The following is a 21,830-nucleotide window of genomic DNA, read 5'->3' on the forward strand; positions in this document are numbered from 1 at the left end:
GTCAAAATGAAATAAAATGAAATTTGCAAACAAAATGAGGCCAATTTTCAGAACATTTAAGTTTTTGATTTTTTTAAGTTTAAGTTTGTTTGTTTTTTTGCATTGTGCCATTGTCATGTGCATGATTTTAAAATGAAGCACATTTAAACAAAATGTGCTTCATTTTAAAATCATGGGTAAAAAATTAAATAAAATGTGCAAACAAAATTAAGCCAATTTTCAAAGCATTAAGATGTATTTTTTTTTATTGCATTGTAACATTTTCATGTGAATGACAATATATTTTTTTATTAAATATTTTATATTTGCATACTTTACAAATGTATATTTAATGCTATTGTAATTAAAAAATATATATATATATACATTACAAAAATGATAAGGGAGGAAGGAAATATGCTTTATTGCCATGTCATGACAACAATCCCAAAATAAAAAAAAATCTCTAAAAAATACAAATAATATACAAAATACTTTCTTTTCTTTTCTTTTTTTTTTTGATTTAAGGGTTAATTATATCCTGGACATGTTTTGTCATGAGATTCACATACATTACAATTATATGTTCAGGTTTCACCCAAGATTCCTGCAGTTTGCTGTAACTTAAGGGGAATCGGTTTACTAGTTTACAATAGTTTTGGGTCACACCAAAGATTTACCCAAGGGATTTCCGAAGCTCTTAGCATGATTAGTTTTCAGAGGATCTCAATCTAACAGTGTGAAAGTTTTCAAAGCATCTACATTCCTACAAGAGGTAAGAAACTAAATCCCATTGTGGATGAATGGGAAGGAATCGAATACAGCATGTCCAAGTACTTACGACGATTTTCGGCGCTGAGCGCAAGGGTTCCTCTTCCTTGGGAACAATGCGGATGTAAAACACAGCTGGAAATATAAAGATGAGGCATGGCGCGGACGTGGCACCTACGGAGCAATAAACACATGTACACATGTACTGTAAACCTAAACCTTCATACTTCACTAACATCATGCCTCAGGCCTAAGTCTTAACTGTGTCAGAAAATCTTGAGCTAAAGCTATTTAAGTTATATAAGCCATTGAGAGATTTCTCATGGCGGTCAGGCACTTGCAGAACAATAGTGTTCATTCTTCTCTGAGGTAGGTAAAACTCACAATTAGTGTTATCGAGTTAAGTGTGAGACCAGGAGAAACTATAATGTAATAAATGGACTTTGCTGATAATTATATACACATTCCAAAGGGGATTAATAATGTTGTTGGCAATGGATTTATGCACGGCTGGAGCTGTTCGTACAGTATTATATTCTGAGACATTAATGTATGTGGAAATAACAGCTGTGAGGTCCTTGAGGTTGCCATGGTGAAACTTAAGCACACTCACACTATTTTCACACCAATGAAACTTCAAAAGAAAGAAGAGGAGAATAAGTGCTACAAAGAAGAGAGCTGAGAGCACCCACCGATGACCCCGAAGATGCCCAGGATGTTCGGGGCAAAGATGACCAGTAAGTTGATGAGGGTGAGGAGGGTGACAGCTATAGCAATGTGACGTGGCCACCAGAAGGTTTTATTTGGGAAGAACAACTGCTGAATGGCTCTCCTTACCTGAGAAAAGACATCGAAAGGCAAAGCTTTGAAATCAGATACTGAAATACTGCCTGCCATCTGATCCTGACTTGTAACCTGGTAAGATGTAGTTTATTTTAAATTGTAAAGGTTTAAAATGTGAGTGTGTAAAACTCACGGGAAACAGCACGATGGGTACAGTGAGTGTGACGGCAGTCAGCACAGCCACACGAACACACAGGATGAGTGTGTCGTACGGGTCGATTCGACTGTAGGTGTGCAACAGCTCAGCTTCCACCTTATCTACACACAGATAGAATCATTTAAATGTAATATTAAGTTCAATTTCATTTTAAATGTAAAATTAAAAAAAGGTTTATTCAATAATATTTTTAAATAATAAAAATGATTCAGTTGTTCTCAAACTTTTTTAAAGTGGTGGACCATTTAAAAAAAAAAAAACTTTTTGAAAATTGTGGAGCACCTAACAACCCAAATCTGGGGGAAACCAGAAAATACTCTCACTTTTAATAAATCTTTTAATTTACTGAAATTAAATAGACTAGCTAAGAAGCTGGACCGAATTGAATCAATTTCTAAACTGACACAACAGAAAGATTGGATCACAAATGTTAATACAATGAGTTAATTCAGTATAATTTGTTGAGCAAGCAGCTGAATTATTCAGTGTAGGGACATTTGTATGTATATATATATATATATATATATATATATATATATATATATAGCAAAATATTGGGGTTAGCAAGATTTTTAAAATCATGAATTTAAATATTAAACACATTAATTAAATATTAAAATGTTTTTAACATTGATAAAAAAAATTCGAATCAGCATATTAGAATGATTTCTGAAGGATCATGTGACACTGAAGACTGGAGTAATGATGCTGAAAATTCAGCTTTGCTATCACAGGGGAAAAAAATATATAAAAAAATAATGATGAAAATAAAAAAAGATATATATATATATATATATATATATATAATATACTGATTTTCATTGACCACAGTTTGATATCTACTGCATCAGATTACTGGTATTCCACACACAGTGATGTTTTTTATTCATGCACAAAGGCCACTAGATGGAGTGCTAGTGCTACTTCAACGTGACCTTCCAACACTGATTTGTTGAAACAGATGATTAGATCTGTGACATCAGCAAACACATGCTGACAGCTGAGCAGGTCTCAATCTGTTCCTATGCTTCAAAAGCTCTGAAACATGAGCGTGAATATTAAAATCTTGTATCTAAAACAAGAAAAAAAACACTTTTCTGCCCCTTTACCGCTGCAGTCACACTGATCTCAGCTGGCCTCTGACATCTCAACTTGAGTGATCTCTCAGCACATTCATCCTGACAGCTCTCACCTCCTCTTTCTCCTCAATAAAACCTCCTCCACTCTCTCCATCTCAGCTGAGTCACACTGCTGTATCCTCCTGACATGTAAAAAGGCAGGGAGTTGTCCTGGACGACCAAATGACCTTCAGCAATTGTGGCAACTACCATTCCCTGCTGCTTCTTGCTCTGTAGCATGCAGCATTTCTGTCTTGCCCAAGATTTTGGTTCATTCTGCATTAGCCATCCAAGCTAGTCCAAAATCAGACTCTGAATACATGAAGAAAGAATGCAAATATATTGAAGGGAGTGCTGGTCCTCACCAATGAAGGTCAGATACCCAAACAGAGCAGCCAAGAGGTACATGATGTACATGACTCCAATGGAGATGTTGGAGATGTGTTGCATCTTTGTCTTTGTAGGGCTGAAATCAGAGAATATAAGGATGAGAAAAAAAATTGTGATAGACAAGCGCACACTCAAATCAAAAAATGCCGTTTATACAGTCAAAACACGCTTCAGTCTCATCTAACAGTCTCTGATTTAGTTCAGAAATATTTATACTAATTCCCCTTTTTGGCATTTTAAAGTCTGTTGAACAATTTCTTAAAGGAATATTCCATGTTTTGTGGTGTAATACTGATTACCACAAAAATAATTTCAACTTGTTGCTTGTTTCTTCAAAGTTTGGAGTCTATACAGCTTTTAATGTTGTTGAAAGACGCCTCTTATGCTCACCAAGGCTGGATTTATTTGATCAAAATACGGTAAAAACAATTATATTGTAAAATATTATTACAATTTAAAATAACAGTTATTCCTCTGATGCAAAGCTGAATTTTCAGCATCATCACTACAAAATTGAGTGTCACATGATCCATCAGAAATCATTGTAATATGCTGATTAGCTGCACAAGAAACATGTTTTATTATCATTAATGTTGAAAACAGTTGTGATTCTTACAGTTATAAGTCCCTAAAAGTCTTTACTGTCACTTTTGAAAAATTTAATTCATCCTTGCTGAAAGTATTCATTTATTTAAAAAAATCTTACAGACCCCAAACTTTTGAACAACAGTTTAACTTTAACAGAAACTTTTAACACTTTAACAGAAAAGGTTAGAAAGTTATTGGGGGGGGGGGGGGGGGGGGGGGGGGTTTACGCTAAAACCAATCTCTATGGTTGTTATGGTTGTATGTTTACAGATCGGCCCCCATTTACTTCCATTGTAAGCGCCTCACTGTAATCCACATTTGCTATTTTAAAAGAAAATTATTTAAAAAGCATGCCATAGGGTACTGTTGGTTGGGCTTGACTTGTATTGAAGCCGCAATGTTCCTTGAATGCCAGTGAGTAAATATGCTACTTCCAGAATGGTTAAACCATAGCTCTCTGGACAGTGAAGCAGATGGGAAGCCACACACTGTGTAATAGCATCCATATGCACATTGTGACTCATGTGTGATTCTAGACCTGCGAAAGAACTTGGCACCTACTTGCGCAGCTCCGTGTAAATTGGCAGCACCTCGGGGTGGCACACGAATGCGAACGCCAGGATGGGAACCGTGTAGGCCGTCTAAAAACACACAGACCAGACCATGTCACATCACCATGGATACAACAGCAGCAACCATAAACCCCAAACTTTAAAGCCCATTAAACACTGTAGCACATTACAGAGAGCTAATTGTAGCTGTGATTAAGTCAGACTTGGACAGAGCTCAGGCCTGGGCTCATTTAAAACGCCAGTCCTGTGCACATAGAGACGGACTGAGCTGACTACAGACTTTCACACTTATCTCTCTGACAGTAAAGGACATATGTGGGGGAAAATGCACATGGCGATGTGTGAGTTGACACTTATGTATGTGCAGAGGATGTGATTATGCTAAAGATATGAATAATAATGGAATATATGCTATAGACTGCAATAAATATGAATGTGTTTGGGTAAGATCCATTGTTCTAGAGAGACAGATGAATGGATGGATGTATTTTATGGCTCAGAGCCTGATCTTTTATAGCTCAAGAGACTAAATTAAATTCTCAATTACAATATCGTTCACGTTTGGGGTCTGTAAGATTTTTTTTCCCTGATTTTGAGTCTTTTATGCTCACCAGGGATGCATTTATTTGATCAAAATACAGTATAAAGAATAACAATGTGAAATGTTATTACAATTTAAAATAACTGTTTTTGGTTTTATTATATTTTAAAATACAATTTATTCCTGTGATTCGAAGCTGAATTTTCAGCATCATTACTCCAGTCTTCGGTGTCACATGATCCTTCAGAAATCATTCTAATATGATGATTTGTTGCTCGAGATACATCTCTTGTTGTTATAAATGTTAAAAACAGTCACGCTGCTTAATATTTTTGTGGAAACTGTGATTTTTTTTTTTATTCTTTGTTGATTAAAAAGTTCAAAAGAACAGCATTTACTTGAAATTGAAATTTCCGTAACATTATAAATGTCTTTAGTGTAAATTTCGATCTATTTAATGCATCCTTGCTGAATAAGTAATAATTTAAACTTCTGAACTGTATATGTTTCATTTACTGTAAGTATCAATGTCTCAGATGTTTCTCTTAAAATTCTCATGAGGCATGAAAGTTTAAAATTAGACATTCCAAACAAAAGAAAGCCATATGGGTTTGGAACATAGACTGTAAAAAAAGATGGACGATGCGTCTCCGCTTCCTTCCACTATAGAAAAGTGAAGCCAAAACATCTCAGTATGGCCGCTGCTATCGTGAGTAAATGACATCATTTGGATCCCGAGTCTGCACAGTAGAGATTCGTTTGGAGCCTGAGTCTGCGCAGTAGAGATTCGTTTGGAGCCTGAGTCTGCGCAGTAGAGATTCGTTTGGAGCCTGAGTCTGCGCAGTAGAGATTCGTTTGGAGCCTGAGTCTGCGCAGTAGAGATTCGTTTGGAGCCTGAGTCTGCGCAGTAGAGATTCGTTTGGAGCCCGAGTCTGCGCAGTAGAGATTCGTTTGGAGCCTGAGTCTGCGCAGTAGAGATTCGTTTGGAGCCTGAGTCTGCGCAGTAGAGATTCGTTTGGAGCCCGAGTCTGCGCAGTAGAGATTCGTTTGGAGCCCGAGTCTGCGCAGTAGAGATTCGTTTGGAGCCTGAGTCTGCGCAGTAGAGATTCGTTTGGAGCCTGAGTCTGCGCAGTAGAGTCGTGAGGTGGAGCCGCAGAATCAAACTCCCACAGACCCAATCAACCATAATGACACGCCCCGTATTTATACCATCAAATTAATATCTAAAATCAAACTTACCACAAAAACGAACAATTGAACACATATCAGCGTGATAACAACTACCTTAAATGACCAAAATCCTATTTTGGAAAATTGTATTGGAAGTGTAATTATTTTTTTTGTTATGACTCTATCCCACTCGTTTACATGGAGAGGGCGGGGTTTATGACCTGTACTGCAGCCAGCCACCAGGGGGTGATCAAAGAGCCCGCAGCTTCACTTTCCAGTAGGAGTGAGACACACCCGGTTTGGAATGACATGAGGGTGGGCAAATGATGACAAATGATTTATTTTTGGGTGAACTGTCACTTCAAGGAGATGTTTATGATTTTTGTTTCCTACAATAAGAGCGCAAAAGAGAGGTAGTGAGAAATGGTCATCCTTTCTCATTTTTAGCAAACCACTATTATTTAAAACCACAACCCATCAAAGGTTCCCAAATACCTGTTCATTAGAAATGTGAATATATTACATGAGCTGAAAATCCAGATTTTCATGCAGTATGAGAACTGATATGTAAACGCCTGTTTGGATTAAGCCCAAATATATGCGAGTCATGCAAAGGCTTAGTAGGAACTACAGTGTTTGTCATTTGATTTGGCTTAAAGTCTTACATCACATGACTCATATGAATGTCGCAGCATGATTTCAGTTACACAGTGATATACCTGTGAGTTGAGGTTAAAGAGGCGGGGGGTGCAGGCAGGGTCACCCTCAGGGGTCATCTCCACTCCTCCGGGATTAGCTGCCACACTTGTGTTAAAGCCCAACACTGTCCTGTTATGGGAAAAGTCTTCAAAAGGACATTTCACCTGGAACTTCTTATAGATCACCTGGAGGGAGACGAGAGATTGAATAATTAACAAGTCCTGCATAGGTTGTGCTGATCTTGCAATGAGTTTTTATGGGTTCATGTCATCGTTTAATCATTTTTCCACCAATAGTTAGTCACATTGTTGTTGTTGGTTTTTTTTTTGGGGGGGGGGGGGGGGGGGGGGTGCATATTATCCATGCATCATTTTTTAAAAATCATGTTAAAATGAGACTATCAAATATGATACATCAGGCTTTTGAGGAACGTTTATCTGTTCATTTCTTAATAATCATTGTATTACATTGCATTTTATGTTCTCCATATTCTCCAGTATCATACTTTATGAGCCATAAATGCCTGATGTATCAAATATGATCTTGAAAAAAAACACATTATACTTAAAAAAAATATATATTTTGTCTGAAGTTTTAATAAACTGTTCCATTTTTTAAAAAGTAGATTTTTCTGACTATTATTTTATATTTTAGAGGTTTAAGACTTAAAATATGCATTTCTATAAATGTAGGTAGTAACTTGTTGATTTATTTAGTCTTCTGGTGTCAGAAATCCAAAGATGAGTCATGTTTACTGCTTAGTTTCAAATGATGGTCTTTTTGAGATGGTTTAGTATGATTTCTCATGATAGGACCCCTTTAATCCTGAAAGGTACACATCACTGCTTTACAATGTCATTCATCAGTGTCACATGACCAGCCGGATGAGAGAGAGTGAGGTCTGCCGCCATTGTGTCTTTTTATTTGGTGCTCGTTCCAATCGAGAGAAGAAGAGAGAGGCAATGTTATCGCATTCAGACTGAACTACGGTGTACGGTTTCATAAATCCAGCACAAAGATGTGGCACAGCCAACGCCACACTCACACACCAGCATGAGGACAGAGCGAGTGAGAGCCGTGTGCAAAGATTAAAGCTCCCCTTCAAAACTAGGTCAGTGAGGTGCACCAAACACAACCCCACTCTAAAAATACAAGGCACACTCACACAACATCACACACTGATCCTGCTGGTGGAAAACATGAGCACATCCTAAAATCCCCCAGCTTACTATAAAATGTATAAACTGCTAATTGGAACAGTATCAAGATTAAATATTAATTTTCACACTCTCAGCATTTTATTCAGAGAGAAATTTCAAAATAGCAGAGTACTGCTTCGTGATTAGAATACTAAGCAGCACATGGCAACTGAATGAAACATATTTAAAGGGATAGTTCACCCCAAAAATGAAAATTCTGTCATCATTTACTTGCTTATTTTGTTTCAAATCTGTATGGCGTCTTTGGTGGAACACAAAACAATACGCATCAACACGGCACAATCATGAGTGATTTTGTTCAGATTAGTTAAATAAACAAGGATTAATATGGAGTAATTTACATTTTAGACACAATATTGAAAGTTACTTTGTCAATTTTTGATCCACCAATGAAAATATTTCCTAACAAAGCCACGAATCAGTGTACTGAACGGATTGCTCTGAACAAATGGAATGAACGGTTACATGACTAGGTAAGGCAGTGTTGATAAAACTATTGACTCCACAGCCAACAGAGCAATTTTGTCTTTACTGTTCCAATACTTTTGGAGGGCACTGACTGTATATAAGGCATGAATGTCAAAGAGGGAGGACATTAGGTTATACAAATTATAAAAATTTTCATTTTTAGGGTGAACTATTCCTTTAACATGAGCAAAAAACATACCGCAATAAGGAAGAAGACCATACAACTGAGAGAGAAACCGCTGGTGTAGCCCAGGTACCCTGAAACACACAGTGAGATGAATATGTGACAATTACCCACAACACCTGTGAGAAGTCTGATCATTGCAACACTCTTACAATTCAATAAAATATGAATACTAATATTTTACATTATGTGGATGTGCAGACAAGAAGAACGGGGGAGGTGTGCAATTTCACATAAAAATCAGTTTGAGGCGACTTACCGAGCTGCTTCATTAAAGCCAGCGGCAGGATGACACAGCACGATACAATGACGACCAGGTAATTGCCGTTTAAATACCATTCCCTGCCAAACAAATCACAGAAGAAAGACAAACACAAAAACAGAATTATAAATGATTCAATCCACACTTCTTTTTATCCACACTTTATAACTGTAAATGAAAATTTCCCTAAAATAGTAAGGAAGACAACAGGGATTGTAATTTTTGTTTCTAGGACAATGGAATGTTAAAACAATGCATTTTTTATTTATTTATATTTTTTTCACTTTTAGTAGGTATGTGAGTCATAGAGCCCTTCCTTTCTATTTGTAAGTTTACATCAGATAAATTATTCTTACCAGTGCTATTGTAAACTAAAACTATTAAAAACAATTTTTAAATTAAATAAAAAATTAATATTAGATGAAAAAATTAGCTTAAAAAAATTAATGAAAAATGTTTCCTTTGCAACTAACTAAAATAAGTTAAAGAATACAATTACTATAACTAAAACTAAAATAGAAATATGAAAATTAAAAAATTAAAACTAAAGAAAATTAGTTAAAATTAAAAAAATAAAAGCTAACACTAAAACAGGGAGTGATCAGTGCCCTTTAAATGTTTTGTGATGTGTAACTGAGCAGCTATTTAGACCCAAACCCTTGTGCTCAATCACAGGCCAATTTAGAGGAAATCCTCTCCCTTTCTAACTTGTCCTAAAGCTGCTAATCTTGTTATTCTGCCCCCCATTAAGAACAGCAACATGGCATCTCTCAAAGAAGCTCTGAACGGCAAAGACAGAGAGAGAGACTTATTAGGGATGGCCTGTACCCTGCCTGGAAATTCAGCTTGATATGAGACAATAGAGCGGCTCCATCAAGCTAAAGATGTTCAGTGGAGTGTGGATTTTATGAAGTGGAGATGTTGTGATCTCAGTGAGGTGAACAGTGCCGGGTACAAGATCAGCAGCACTGGTGCTTGACTCTGGTACTGGTTGGCTCAGGATCCGTATGTGTGTGATGTTCATTATCTGCCACAGGAGTTTCACATGGACAAGAGTGTGAGTAAGCCATTGAAAGGCATGCCAACACTTGCCTCTCAACAGTCTAGTCCCTCCATGTCTAGTCTGGATGAGGACATGTCTGGGTAAAAGAATGAATGGGCACATTTACACGCTTTAACCAACTTTCTTACCAAAGTGACTGAAAATACAGTGCACAAATAGCTAAATATCAGCAAATCAGCTGCAAATCAGCATATCAGAATGATTTCTGAAGGATCATGTGACACTGAGGACTGGAGTAATGATGCAGAAAATTCAGCTTTACCATCACAGGAATAAATATTAAAATATAGAAAACAGTTATTTTTAATTGCACTAAAATTTCAGAATATTACAGCTTTTAGTGTATTTTTTATCAAATAAATAAAAAAAAATCTATAATAGATTTTAAAAAATCTTACCAACCCCAGACTTTTGAATTGTTGTGCATCATATTTTTGGACATATTTTGTCTTGCTGGCAAAATTTACTGAACGGATTGTTTATCCTTCCTTGTTTTCATTTGTCACGGTCTACAATGACTAAGGTCTTTTTTTAAAACTTTCCTACTGGTGTTAATTTACACAGACTGTCACACATGTAGATTCATGGGCATTGCCTGTTAAAACTGAAACGAATAGTCACTGTTTACTGCTTCGTGATCCTCCTCGCTCGCCTAGAGAGGTGAGGAATTCAAATGAGGCAGCCAAAGGTCGTTTCCATGGAGTTTTTGAGGTGTCCTCCAGAGTGTGTGCACAGGCCTTGTGTCAGGCCGAGCTCCAGTCATCGCATCTGCAGTCGGCTTGCGTCATGGACCATCTCACACACACACATACACACACAAATCCTTGGCTGGGCAACTAAGTCAGGGGAGATCTGACATTCACAGGCATACGAACCTGTTCTCATCAAATCCAGTCCATCTATCAAAGTTCTTCTCTAACACGCACACACTTTCACACAATAGTGCCGGAGGATTTTACTGTGTGACTCCTCAGAAATCCTCAGGGACCTATTGATCTGAAAGAAACTGCACTGCTCACACACATACACAAATTGGCAGTAATCATTACCAGGGCGCAAACTGATGTGGTGGCTAGTGTTAACACCCTCATGCCCACAATGAAAGTCTGGCATTTGACAAAAAGAAAAACAAATACCATTGAAAGAGATGCTTTTACAGACTCGACTAATCAAACAACCTTTTTCCCCTTTGGCCTTTTGGTGTAGACATGCCCACACACTGCTTTCTTACCATTTTTCTCTCCAAAGGAAATTTTAATTGCTTTTAGTCGTGCATCATTTAAATAAAAGTTCATAAAATTCTATCACTGAAGACAATTAATCACATAAACACAGTCTGAGACATTAGATGGGACATTACTGTCTTTTTCTCAAGAGAAACATTTTATGCAGGAGGCTTCATCTGTTTTTCATTTAACGCCACTGTTATCTAGTAGAACCAATTCAAGAAATTACACAGACCTCATGTTTTATTTGTCTTTCTAGTAAGTCTTTGTGTATGCTGATACCCTAACATGCTTGAAACGGGTCAGATGGAAATAAAGAGTCTTGATGTGGCAAAAAAAACAAGATGATGTATTTGTGTTGCTTTCTGAGAACTAAAGCACAACTTTAAACATGCACATACTCACCCTGATGGATTGTCCACCTTGAGAAAAGCCTGGATAACCAGTGGAAACTCATACTTTACTATGTACAAGTAGCTGGACATGGCTATGAGAGGAGAAAGAGAGAGAGGATGGCTGTGAGATTCATACACTCGCACTCACATATACAGTAAACAACATAATCCAGGACGCAATCGTCCACTCCAGGGGATTGTGGCTATTATCCTGGAAGCAAATGTGACAGTAAAGAAGAGAATCAGTTCTATTTTTAGTTTTTTATAAATATACACCAAACGCCAACCAGCTCAGGGTCTTTTTCCATCACTGTAGATTAAGTCACAGTTCAGGTTTTAGAAAATAATCATAAATAAATAATAAAATCATCTTAAAAATCTTAAAATAAAGTTACACAACAGGCCTGAGACTGAGATTCATTTAATGACTTCATATTTATTAATAGTAATTAACTAATGATCAAAAATCTTGGAATAACCTATAAAAATAGCCAACATTTTTTAAAGAAAATAATTTATATTTCCAATAATAATCAGCAGAAAGACTGTCCTATAATTATTTGTAATGAAATAGAGTACAGCCTGTCTACTAACTACATTGAGGAAACAGGGAGGACAGGTTACCATGATAATGAAGAAATAAAAAATAGCAGTGATGACCTAGAGCAGTGGTCTCAAACTCAGTTCCTGGAGGGCCACAGCTCTGCAGAGTTTAGCTCCAACCAGCTCCAAATCCCACCTGCTTGGAAGTCTCTAGTGATCCTGAAGACCTTGATTAGCTGGATCAGGTGTGTTTGATTAGTGTTGGAGCTAAACTCTGCAGAGCTGTGGCCCTCCAGGAGCTGAGTTTGAGACCTCTGACCTAGAGTGTAAATGAGAAACAAATGACACTGCTATCTATCCAAGTCCAGTCACTCTCTCTGCAGAGGTGTATACGTGTGCTGTGCCCTTGACAGGTCACAAAGCAATACATTGTGTCTCCTGAGATTTAATGTTTGACAATCTCACCTCCAATATTTTGCAGGGTGATCGCAATCCCAGCAGCCATCTTGCCTGGTGTGCCAAATGCTCGGTAGCCCAGTTGTTCATAAGCTCTAATGCCTGACAACAAAGGAAAAAGATGTGAATAATAATAAGGTTATGTGAATCCTTTTTCACGCAAAAGCAAAGAGCAAAGCTCTTACTCCCGTTTACATTTTATTCTTATTATTCACTAAGAATTGTGGTAACATAAAGTAAAAATGTTACCACAATTCTTAGTGAATAATAAGAATAATGGAAATTGCATGTAAACGGGAGTAAGAGCTTTTCTCATGACATGTAAACATCATAACGCGATTAAGTACTTACTCTGATTATTAGAAATAATTGCATTATTCGTGTGCATGTAAACGTAGTCAATGCAGCCACAATTGATCAAGCACAGCAGACGCTTGGCTATTTTTAGCCTAATGCACACCATAAATATTCTGGCCAATTAAAATCTCTCACAGAGGAGCGAGGCAGATGGTCACTGAGCCAACAGAGAGAGCAATGTTACATCAGTTAGCACCTCCATCTAAACCAGCTCTTCAATTTAGCACAGGGCAAAGGTTCAGGAACAGTTTTCACATCCAAATTATATTCTTAACTATACAGAGGAGAGCTTTAAACTGGTACCGGGTCAGTGTAATAAGTGTAACTCACCCACAACGCCTGAAGATTTTAGCAGCAGGTGAATGGAATACGCAGACAGACCAGCGATAACAGTGAGGAGAATTCTGAGAGACAGAGAAGACAAATTAATTGCAACTGGAACCAATGTCACTGACAAGTATGAATATGGAAATGTGTTATATTTATAGAGTACTTTAAAACAGACTTTGGTTCAAAAGCACAGTATAGAAAGTAATATTTTAGGTTAAAAACAAGAAATTTAATTTATGACAATTACAGAAAAAGTGATCGTGAAAAAAGGAATTTCTATTAATCATACAATATAATTATAATGCTGTATGCATCATATTTGCTGAATGAGATCCAACACTTTCCCAACATATGATGTGTGCTTCGTAACATTGTTGCTTTTAAAAACCATTTGTACGGTAAAAAAGTCTTGTATTAACATAATTTGTAAAAGCTTCATTCTTATTTTTATGGGGGGAAACAAACTGTTAGGTAATAATTGGGTAATTTTAGGCCATTTTTTGCAAATCAGCCTAATTTTTTCATGCAGAAACGCAGGACTGTAGTATATATATATATATATATCTCGTCGCTGTCGGGCAGAAACCTCCTATGTCCAAATTGTGTCAATTTCATATTTTTTCACAAATCGATGCTAGTGGTCAGTCCCCACGTGGGTCTGTTATTTTTTACAAATTATTAACCAATCTAAAGTGTTGAAAATAGCTTGAGCGCAAATCTCTTAACTCCATTGGACACTTCAACTATCTGAGAAATCTCGTAACTCCAGCTCTTCTTCACTCCGCGGGAGCCTCGCGGCATTATGTCTCCTCAAGATTGAAAGTCGCAAAGAATCCTCGTCGAGCAACACGTCCTCTGAGGTAAATGTCCTCAAAACACTGGTTATTCATGATTCAGTTATATGAATTATATAATAACAGTTTATATAGTATATTTGCTCTCGATCCATTTTTATTTATGGGAGAAAAAAGGGCTGTCTACTGGCGCCCTTCGATATAGAAATATCGATAATTGTAATGCTTCGGTGCAGATGGAAGCCCATGAGCCACAAAGGTAAATTTGCGAGCAGATTAAGATAGTCACTTATAGCTCTTAAACCTTTAAAATAGAGTTTAGGAAGATGCATGTAACCACAGTCGTTAGCTTTGGTTAGCTATTGAAGCCTTTTCTCTTGTCAAAAAGCTCAACGTGACCACCGACTTTGTTTGCATGCAGATTAATTTCCGCCTATTAGACAGCCTAGTCAGCTTACTGTTTTATTTTGGTATTGCATCACTCATAGCTCTAACGTTTCAAATAGAGTTTAGGAAGATGTATGTAACCACAATCATTAGAACAATAATTTAGAATAAAAAAAATTAAACAATTTCACTGTATATCTAAACAATTTCTAAACATGCTATGGTGATATTAATTAATACATAAAATGTAAAACCAAAAAATATAACAGGCCTAATTCTAAGAGTTGAAAAGAGGTTATAGTCTCAGGAAGGTGGAAAAATACTAGACTTTGTAATCACAGGCACATCACAAATAATACATAAATGCAACGGCACCCTCCAGCTGCCAACATCTGGATAAACATCTCAAGCTGAGATCCCAAAATATGATCTATTGACTCTTTTTTTCTCCATTCAAATGTCCTGTTTAGTCCATTTTCCTAGTTCCAGAATGTCTTGGCATCTATACTGACCAGGCCTAACCACCCTCTGCCAAGCACTCAGTTTCAACTTCGCATTTTCTCACATCTTCCATTTGCCTACTTTTTTCCAAATGACGTGGCTGAACTGCAGGAGGAGAAGTCAACGAGTGCAGTTCTGCTGGATACGGCAGTGCGCTGACTCACAGCATTAAAAAAACCCTCCCAGCCTTGACTAACATTCCACTCATATTTAAATAAGTGGAGCACAACTAGTAAAGCTAATTGCTCACATTTAATAACATATTACGCTGGAGGAGGCAACATTGTGAAATTAAAAAGCTTTGAAAAATCGGAGACAGAACATGCAATTTTTTCACCAGCTGCAGTGTGTTAATGGAGGCAGCTGGCTTGAATGAAGGCACTATATGATCAGTTCAGCATCTAATCATCTTCTTTAGCAGCTGATTGTGATGAGATATTTAATATCATCTAAGCTCCAAAAGATTCAGAAAAAAGTTCTTAATTTAGCATTTATACCTGCACCGAAATCTAGTTGCTGCCTTCGAAAGCTTCAAAACTGAAATTAAATCTCACAAGTGATTTGGATTTGAAACATTCAACTTACTTGATGCTTACTTGGTTTTTTTTGCAAATTGATTTGCAAATGATTTGCGACCATTTTTAGGTTTTCCTTCTTATAGCACCAATAAGTGGCCAAACTCCACAATTTTTCTTGTGACCTCAGATTGAGCTCTTACATAATTGGTACATAGTTGTACCTTGGTACAAAATACATAGTTTGGTGACAATATCTCATTCCGTTCAAAAGTTATAGCCATTTTAGTAAAAGTGGCCCTGCCCCTTTCAAATGTTTTGGCATCCCTTTGCGACGGTGAGTCAGAACGTTTTTTTTTTTTTTAATCATTATTGATATTCACTGTCCAGAGAATCTTTCTGCACTGGATTGGTTCTGATCGGGTGAAAAACCTAGGACTAGTTCACAAAAGTAAGTTTTTCAAAAAATCCAAAATACCCAAAAAATTTGAAAGGTGATGATCGAATCTGAATTATGAGCCATTTCGTACTTTTGATTGCTGCAGTGTCCCCATCAGGTCGTTTGGGGCGAGCATTGGTGACATTGTAGACGGTGTAAGTCAGGGGTCACCAGACTCAGTCCTGGGGGCTGTTTCATAAAAGACTCTAAGAAAAGCAGGGATTAAAGTCCAAAACCTGACTTGAAATAACCTAACAAATCAATCGGGACTAAAGCGGTTTCATAAACGACAATTCAAGTTCACGCAATCTGACTAATTCGATCCAGGTTCAATGAGTCAGGGTAATTTGATGTGAACGCTTATTCGTAAGCAGCCCTTAATGTCGATCATGGATCAAATCGATCCACCATGACAAACAGCGAATATTTTTGCTGTTTAATACATTTGAGATTGTGTTTTCCTCAGTGTATTACTGACACGTCACAGGTATATTTTTCATCTGTAAATGTTAGAAAGTCATGCAAATATATCCATTTTGCTGTCAGTAGTGGGCGAGGATTACATGAGTGCATGCGCGCTACACAGACGGAGCAGGATAGAATAATAGCGCAAGAATTCTGAATAAAAGATAGATTCAAAAATATTTGTTGTTGGACATTAAATGTGACACGTAGAATTTTAATCCTACATATCAGTGTATTTTTTATGATAGCAGTAACTGTAAATCAAATGTAATCTGGCTAATACAGCCATACTACCTCAAATGAGATAAATGTGTGTTCCTCTTATCAGTTAAAATGTAGTCTGGTTTCTATTTTTTTATTTTCATTTTTAATTCAGTGATTTTAACTTTTGATTTTGTGTTTTTAATGCTTTAATACTTTAAGGAGAAATTTTAGATTGTAATGTTTTACTGTTCTAATAACCATAAAAGGTACAGCTGTCATAAAATCAGAGAGAAAGGCTGCATGGCTAGAAACTTCTGATCAACTGAATGCACAAGTAGCAACTATGTTAAAATGTTTTCATATATCTTAAAAAAAGGTCATTAGCCTGCATTTTGGGCACAATACATGTTTTTATTTATTTGATTATTTAATATGTATTTTCTGTATACTTTTATTTTTGAACTGATAATAAAGTCAACTGATTTTATGTGAGAGAGTCAGTGGTAATATCAATGCGTTCCTATTGGTCAGAGTTAGAGGAGCTCAGCTTAGCCTGACAGTTAGCCTGCTCCTGACCAGGCTAGTTTCTCAGCATATGTTGCCACAGTGACTGAGCTTGAGTTATGGTAATTTTGCTTTCAGAAACCAAATAAAGTGAAAATAAATCAGAATTACTGAAATAAGCCTGGCTTATTTGGTAAACTTGTTTTTATCAAACAGCCCCCTGGAGGGTCGGTGTCCTGCAGAGTTTAGCTCCAACCCTAATTAAACACACCTGTGCCAGCTAATCAAGGTCTTACTAGGTATACTTGAAACTTCCAGACAGGTGTGTTGAGGAAAGTTGTAGCTAAACTCTGCAGGACACCGGCCCGCCAGGACCAAGTTTGGTGACCCCTGAAGTACTTCCATACCTCCAAGTTTCAAGTCTCTACGACTTACAGTTTGGTCTGCCCGCTCAGTTTTACATGGAGATTGGACCTGATCCTTGATCAATTACAACAGGGTTTGAGCGCTACGTGCTTGAACCCCTAATGAAATCTCTTGTATCATTATTAAAGTCTTTAGTGTCACTTTTGATCAATTACTTGTTTAAAATAATTTAAAATATATTTTTACTGAAATACTTCATACTTTATTGTCTTACTTCTTCATACTTCTGAAATGTAGCGATATATGATGATAATATACCATTTTTTTCTGTTGATTAATTTCAGCACAGAATGAAATTAATAATCAACATTTCTCTCAAATCTTTTTTTTTTTCAAGAGTGTTAAGTCTGTGATCAAGACCAGTCTTGCATTCTACAGTGCTAGAAAGCCTTGTTAGAACCTGAAGACAAATACTGTTAATTTAGTATCTCTCACAATTTATTCCGGAGTGTCTGGACGTGTTTCTCCATTTATTGAAGACCATTTATGCAAGTGGCTTCATCAGTTCGTAAATTAATGGAAAAACACATCTTCAGCAAATGGAGGAAGAAGTGGACTAGAAGCACACTGTTAAATTTAATTGAGCATGGTGCTACAGCAAATCATTATATCAGATATTCAGTTGATTTTTTGGCATATCTACTTTGTATGACACAATACTTGCTCCCACTGTTTTGAGAATTGACTCATAAACAGGTCTTTTTAATTCCAGGAACATGAAATAAACGCATATCCTTGAGCAAAAACATTTCCCAGTAAGCCACAGGAAGCTGAATTTCAAAGCAAAGATTTTTTCGTTTGTACAAAGAGCTAGTCTTTCAAAGCCAATCAATGGAGTCCCCAGGTATGTTTAGGCTAATTTAGGTAATAAGATTGTCCCAGATGTTTCTCCTACAATTTCTTAAAAACAGAAGCAAATAAATACATATGATGATAACTATCTGATGGGAGTTTATTGATATCTATTCCTAAACTCCAGAATAGACAAATGCGAAATCTATGAGCAGTTTGCTCTCCATTTAATGTCACTCCTGTAAGAAAAGAGGAATAGGAACTCCACACATTTTATGATGCTGGATATTCAGCAGAGACGTTGCTATGCAAAATTTATGATAGTATATACAGTTCAAAATGCTCATCATATAAGCCATAAAGCACAAAGAAAATGTTTTATACTAGCATACAGACTCCACAATGATATCCTCATAGCAAGGTCTAAGAAACTCCCATAAACCTTATGAATTCATTCCCAAGAGCTGCACCATTATTGAAAGGAATATTAGCTGCATTATTAAATTGTGTCTGGGATTGATTTATGAGTAGCCCGAAGCCACAATCAGCACTGGAGAAGCACTGCTCTCAGATCAGACAGGTACCACATGTAGAGAATCGGGAGTACGGAAAGTTCAAGTGTGCCAGATATCGCAGAACCGCAGTCACGCCAAACAGCTCAAACCCAAAGCCCTCTCAGAAAGGAAAAATAAAAATCCTCTGTACATTGCTCAACCCAGATTAAAAGGCCTGATTGGTTTTCATAAAGCATGTACAACCTAATCTTCATGATCACAGCAGAGAGCCCACGTTAAGTAGCACAGACCATTAGATCATAACTACTGTAGACGACAGACCCTTTGTTAACAAAGTAATACAGTGTGCCTGGCGTGAACATAGAGCTCCCGTGGAAAGTGAGAGTCCTGGTACAGCCCACTCAGCTCTACTGAAGGTCAGTCAGGAAACAAATCTCTCTGGCAATCTGACTTTTCCAATAAAGGCTGCTTTACAAGAGGATTAATACGGCAGGATGACCAGTTCACAGAACGGGAATTAACACAGATCATAACAAACTGTAGGGAAGCTGTGACATTGTAATACATTTTGCTGAATAATAGTATTAATTTCTTTCTTTCTTTCAAGAAAAACTAAAAATCAAAGCGTCAAAAAGTATTGCATTGCGCATTGCGTAATCACGCACATGTGACGTAGGTGGACATACCGAGCCAGTACTTTCAAAGAAGAAAGTCAAACACCCTTTACAAAAAAAAGCAAAAACAACGATATCGGACAATTTTGAAGTTGGAGGAGAAAATGAGCTGAAGTGTTTCGCCCTACTCTACCTTTTTGAACCAAAGTACACAGACAAACAACTTTTCCAATGTGATTACGTAATGCATGAAGTCGTGGACGCGCATCATAAAGCTAGTGCAAGACAAGCATTTGTGTTTAAAAACTATTTCAATTTTTTATTTTAGAAAATGATCAATCGTTTCACTAGACAAGACCCTTATTCCTCGGCTTGGATCGTGTTGAAGCTGTATTGAAACTGTAATTTGGAACTTCAACCTGTTGGCTGCCATTGAAGTCCACTATATGGAGAAAAATCCTGAAACAACTTTTTCCTCAAAAACCTTAACTTCTTTTCGACTGAAGAAAGAAGGACATGAGCATCTTGGATGACATGGGGGAGAGTGAAGTATCAGGAATTTTTTATTCTGGAAGTGAACTAATCCTTTAAAAGTTGTGAAAGTTAAAGCAAGTACTTCACAAGCATTCATTATTATCATCAATTACACTGGTTTAACAGCATGATGACAGTTGCATATTAATACACACCACAATAAACTCATTAGGAAACATATTCAGCAAGAATGACAATGGCTTTCATTCTCAATAAAATATCAAAATTGTATGTTTGATCAGCAGTAAAAATAATATCAATTCTGGCTCTAATGTTTCCCCACAGAGTGGTTTATGATATGCTATCAAATGCATAATGATTTTATTAATTGTAGCTCAAAGTGGACTATATATTCTCCATTAAGCCATTTCCTACAATCTGAATGGATAGAGTTTGACCTAAAACTGTAACTTACACAAAGAGGACAATGCCCGTGTTAGCCATTGCATATGCTAATCCCAGAATTCCACTTCCCATGATGGCATTTCCCAAGTTGAAGACAGACATCCCAAAAGAAGTCTTTCCCTCAAACTAAAAAGACAAACAGAGTCCATACATTCACATCTGAAAAATGTTATGATCCTGACACAGTCACAAATTGATATACATGAAATCTTACCAAAAACTCAACTTACATCCGTGAAGCGAGGGGTTTTCTTGTCATCTGCATTGGACAGGAACTCTGAGCTTTCTGCCCGGTTTGCCTCTGCATTACCTGGAGTTCTGTCAGTACTAAAGACACACATAACACCCATGAGGGATTGACTGGCAGTGCATCTCGGATAACTTACTTAAGGGTTAACGAAACCAAAACACTGATTTACGGTGGGTGCTTTGCTTTATTTACAGGTGCAGAGAAGTACTGTTTTGTTTGCTAATGATTCTGCTCTCTGCAAGACATACCTGGCATTTTCAATGCTATTTGGTACAAGTTCCCTACAGATCAGTGTTGGAGCCGCATCCACGAAAGCACAAGAGACAGGGAAATCATGATGAACACACCCGTAGATAAACACACTACTGGAGGCATGTGGCCACAAGAGAAAGTGATGTCTTGTTGAGAGACGTTTCATTTGCTTTTGTGAAGACGAGCGGTTCTTCTACATGCAGGGTGATTTTGTTTTGCATATAAAAGAACATACAGGTGTTTCTTCAACTATGGGCACTTTTAAGTCTTGAAAAGAAAAAATTTATTACCTTAAAACACACTTTTTGCTTTCTCAATAATTTTTTTTCCCCTACTAGCAACATGCATCACAGGAGCATTCAAATTACACAGCCAGCATTCTAAATATTTTAAATACACACAATTGAATGATACTGTCACACATTTTGCACAATCTGACACAATTACAGCTGAATTAGAAATGAAACTTTCTTTTCCCAGTGTTGAGAACCAAAAGAACAAAGTTAGTTGTAATCAAAAATCTATTGTCACATAAAAAGTTCCTGTAGTTGAAGAAACCCATACCCATATACAATCATTTGCACAAAAACATCTACACAATCACAGACACATTGGAGCTTTGAACATGAGAGCATAACATCAGTGCTACTGAATGTGCTCAGTGATGTCTGAACTGTGCTGTTCAGTGACATTTAGGACTATGATGACAAACAGGCTTCACCTCATTAAGATGACATGACTGGATGCTTTAATGCTAGCTGGAAGATACTGCAAAAACACACACTAATGTTCACACATACTGTATATATGCACTAAATGTATATAAAGCTTAAGGCACCCCTAAGATGGACTGAATGATAGATTGAATGATAAAGCTTATACCAACTGAAACTGTATTACT

General features: G+C 36.9%; 1 protein-coding gene across 1 annotated transcript in view; it reads right to left on the reverse strand.

Annotated features, from left to right (window-relative positions):
• LOC306856558 (sodium-coupled neutral amino acid transporter 3-like) overlaps window positions 1-21,830 on the reverse strand; it is a 44,726-nt gene that overhangs the window by 2,224 nt on the left and 20,672 nt on the right. Inside the window, exons 3-15 of the mRNA XM_079395912.1 lie at window positions 20,658-20,754; window positions 20,438-20,553; window positions 13,333-13,406; window positions 12,655-12,747; window positions 11,657-11,738; window positions 8,960-9,042; window positions 8,716-8,774; window positions 6,849-7,013; window positions 4,408-4,487; window positions 3,234-3,334; window positions 1,727-1,851; window positions 1,443-1,587; window positions 821-924 (exon numbers count right to left, since the gene is read on the reverse strand). Of these exons, the coding sequence (XP_079252038.1) occupies window positions 821-924; window positions 1,443-1,587; window positions 1,727-1,851; window positions 3,234-3,334; window positions 4,408-4,487; window positions 6,849-7,013; window positions 8,716-8,774; window positions 8,960-9,042; window positions 11,657-11,738; window positions 12,655-12,747; window positions 13,333-13,406; window positions 20,438-20,553; window positions 20,658-20,754 (1,324 nt within the window). The remainder of the gene's footprint in view (window positions 1-820; window positions 925-1,442; window positions 1,588-1,726; window positions 1,852-3,233; window positions 3,335-4,407; window positions 4,488-6,848; window positions 7,014-8,715; window positions 8,775-8,959; window positions 9,043-11,656; window positions 11,739-12,654; window positions 12,748-13,332; window positions 13,407-20,437; window positions 20,554-20,657; window positions 20,755-21,830) is intronic.

Source organism: Barbus barbus (assembly GCF_936440315.1).
Source record: "Barbus barbus genome assembly, chromosome: 37".
NCBI lineage: Eukaryota > Metazoa > Chordata > Actinopteri > Cypriniformes > Cyprinidae > Barbus > Barbus barbus.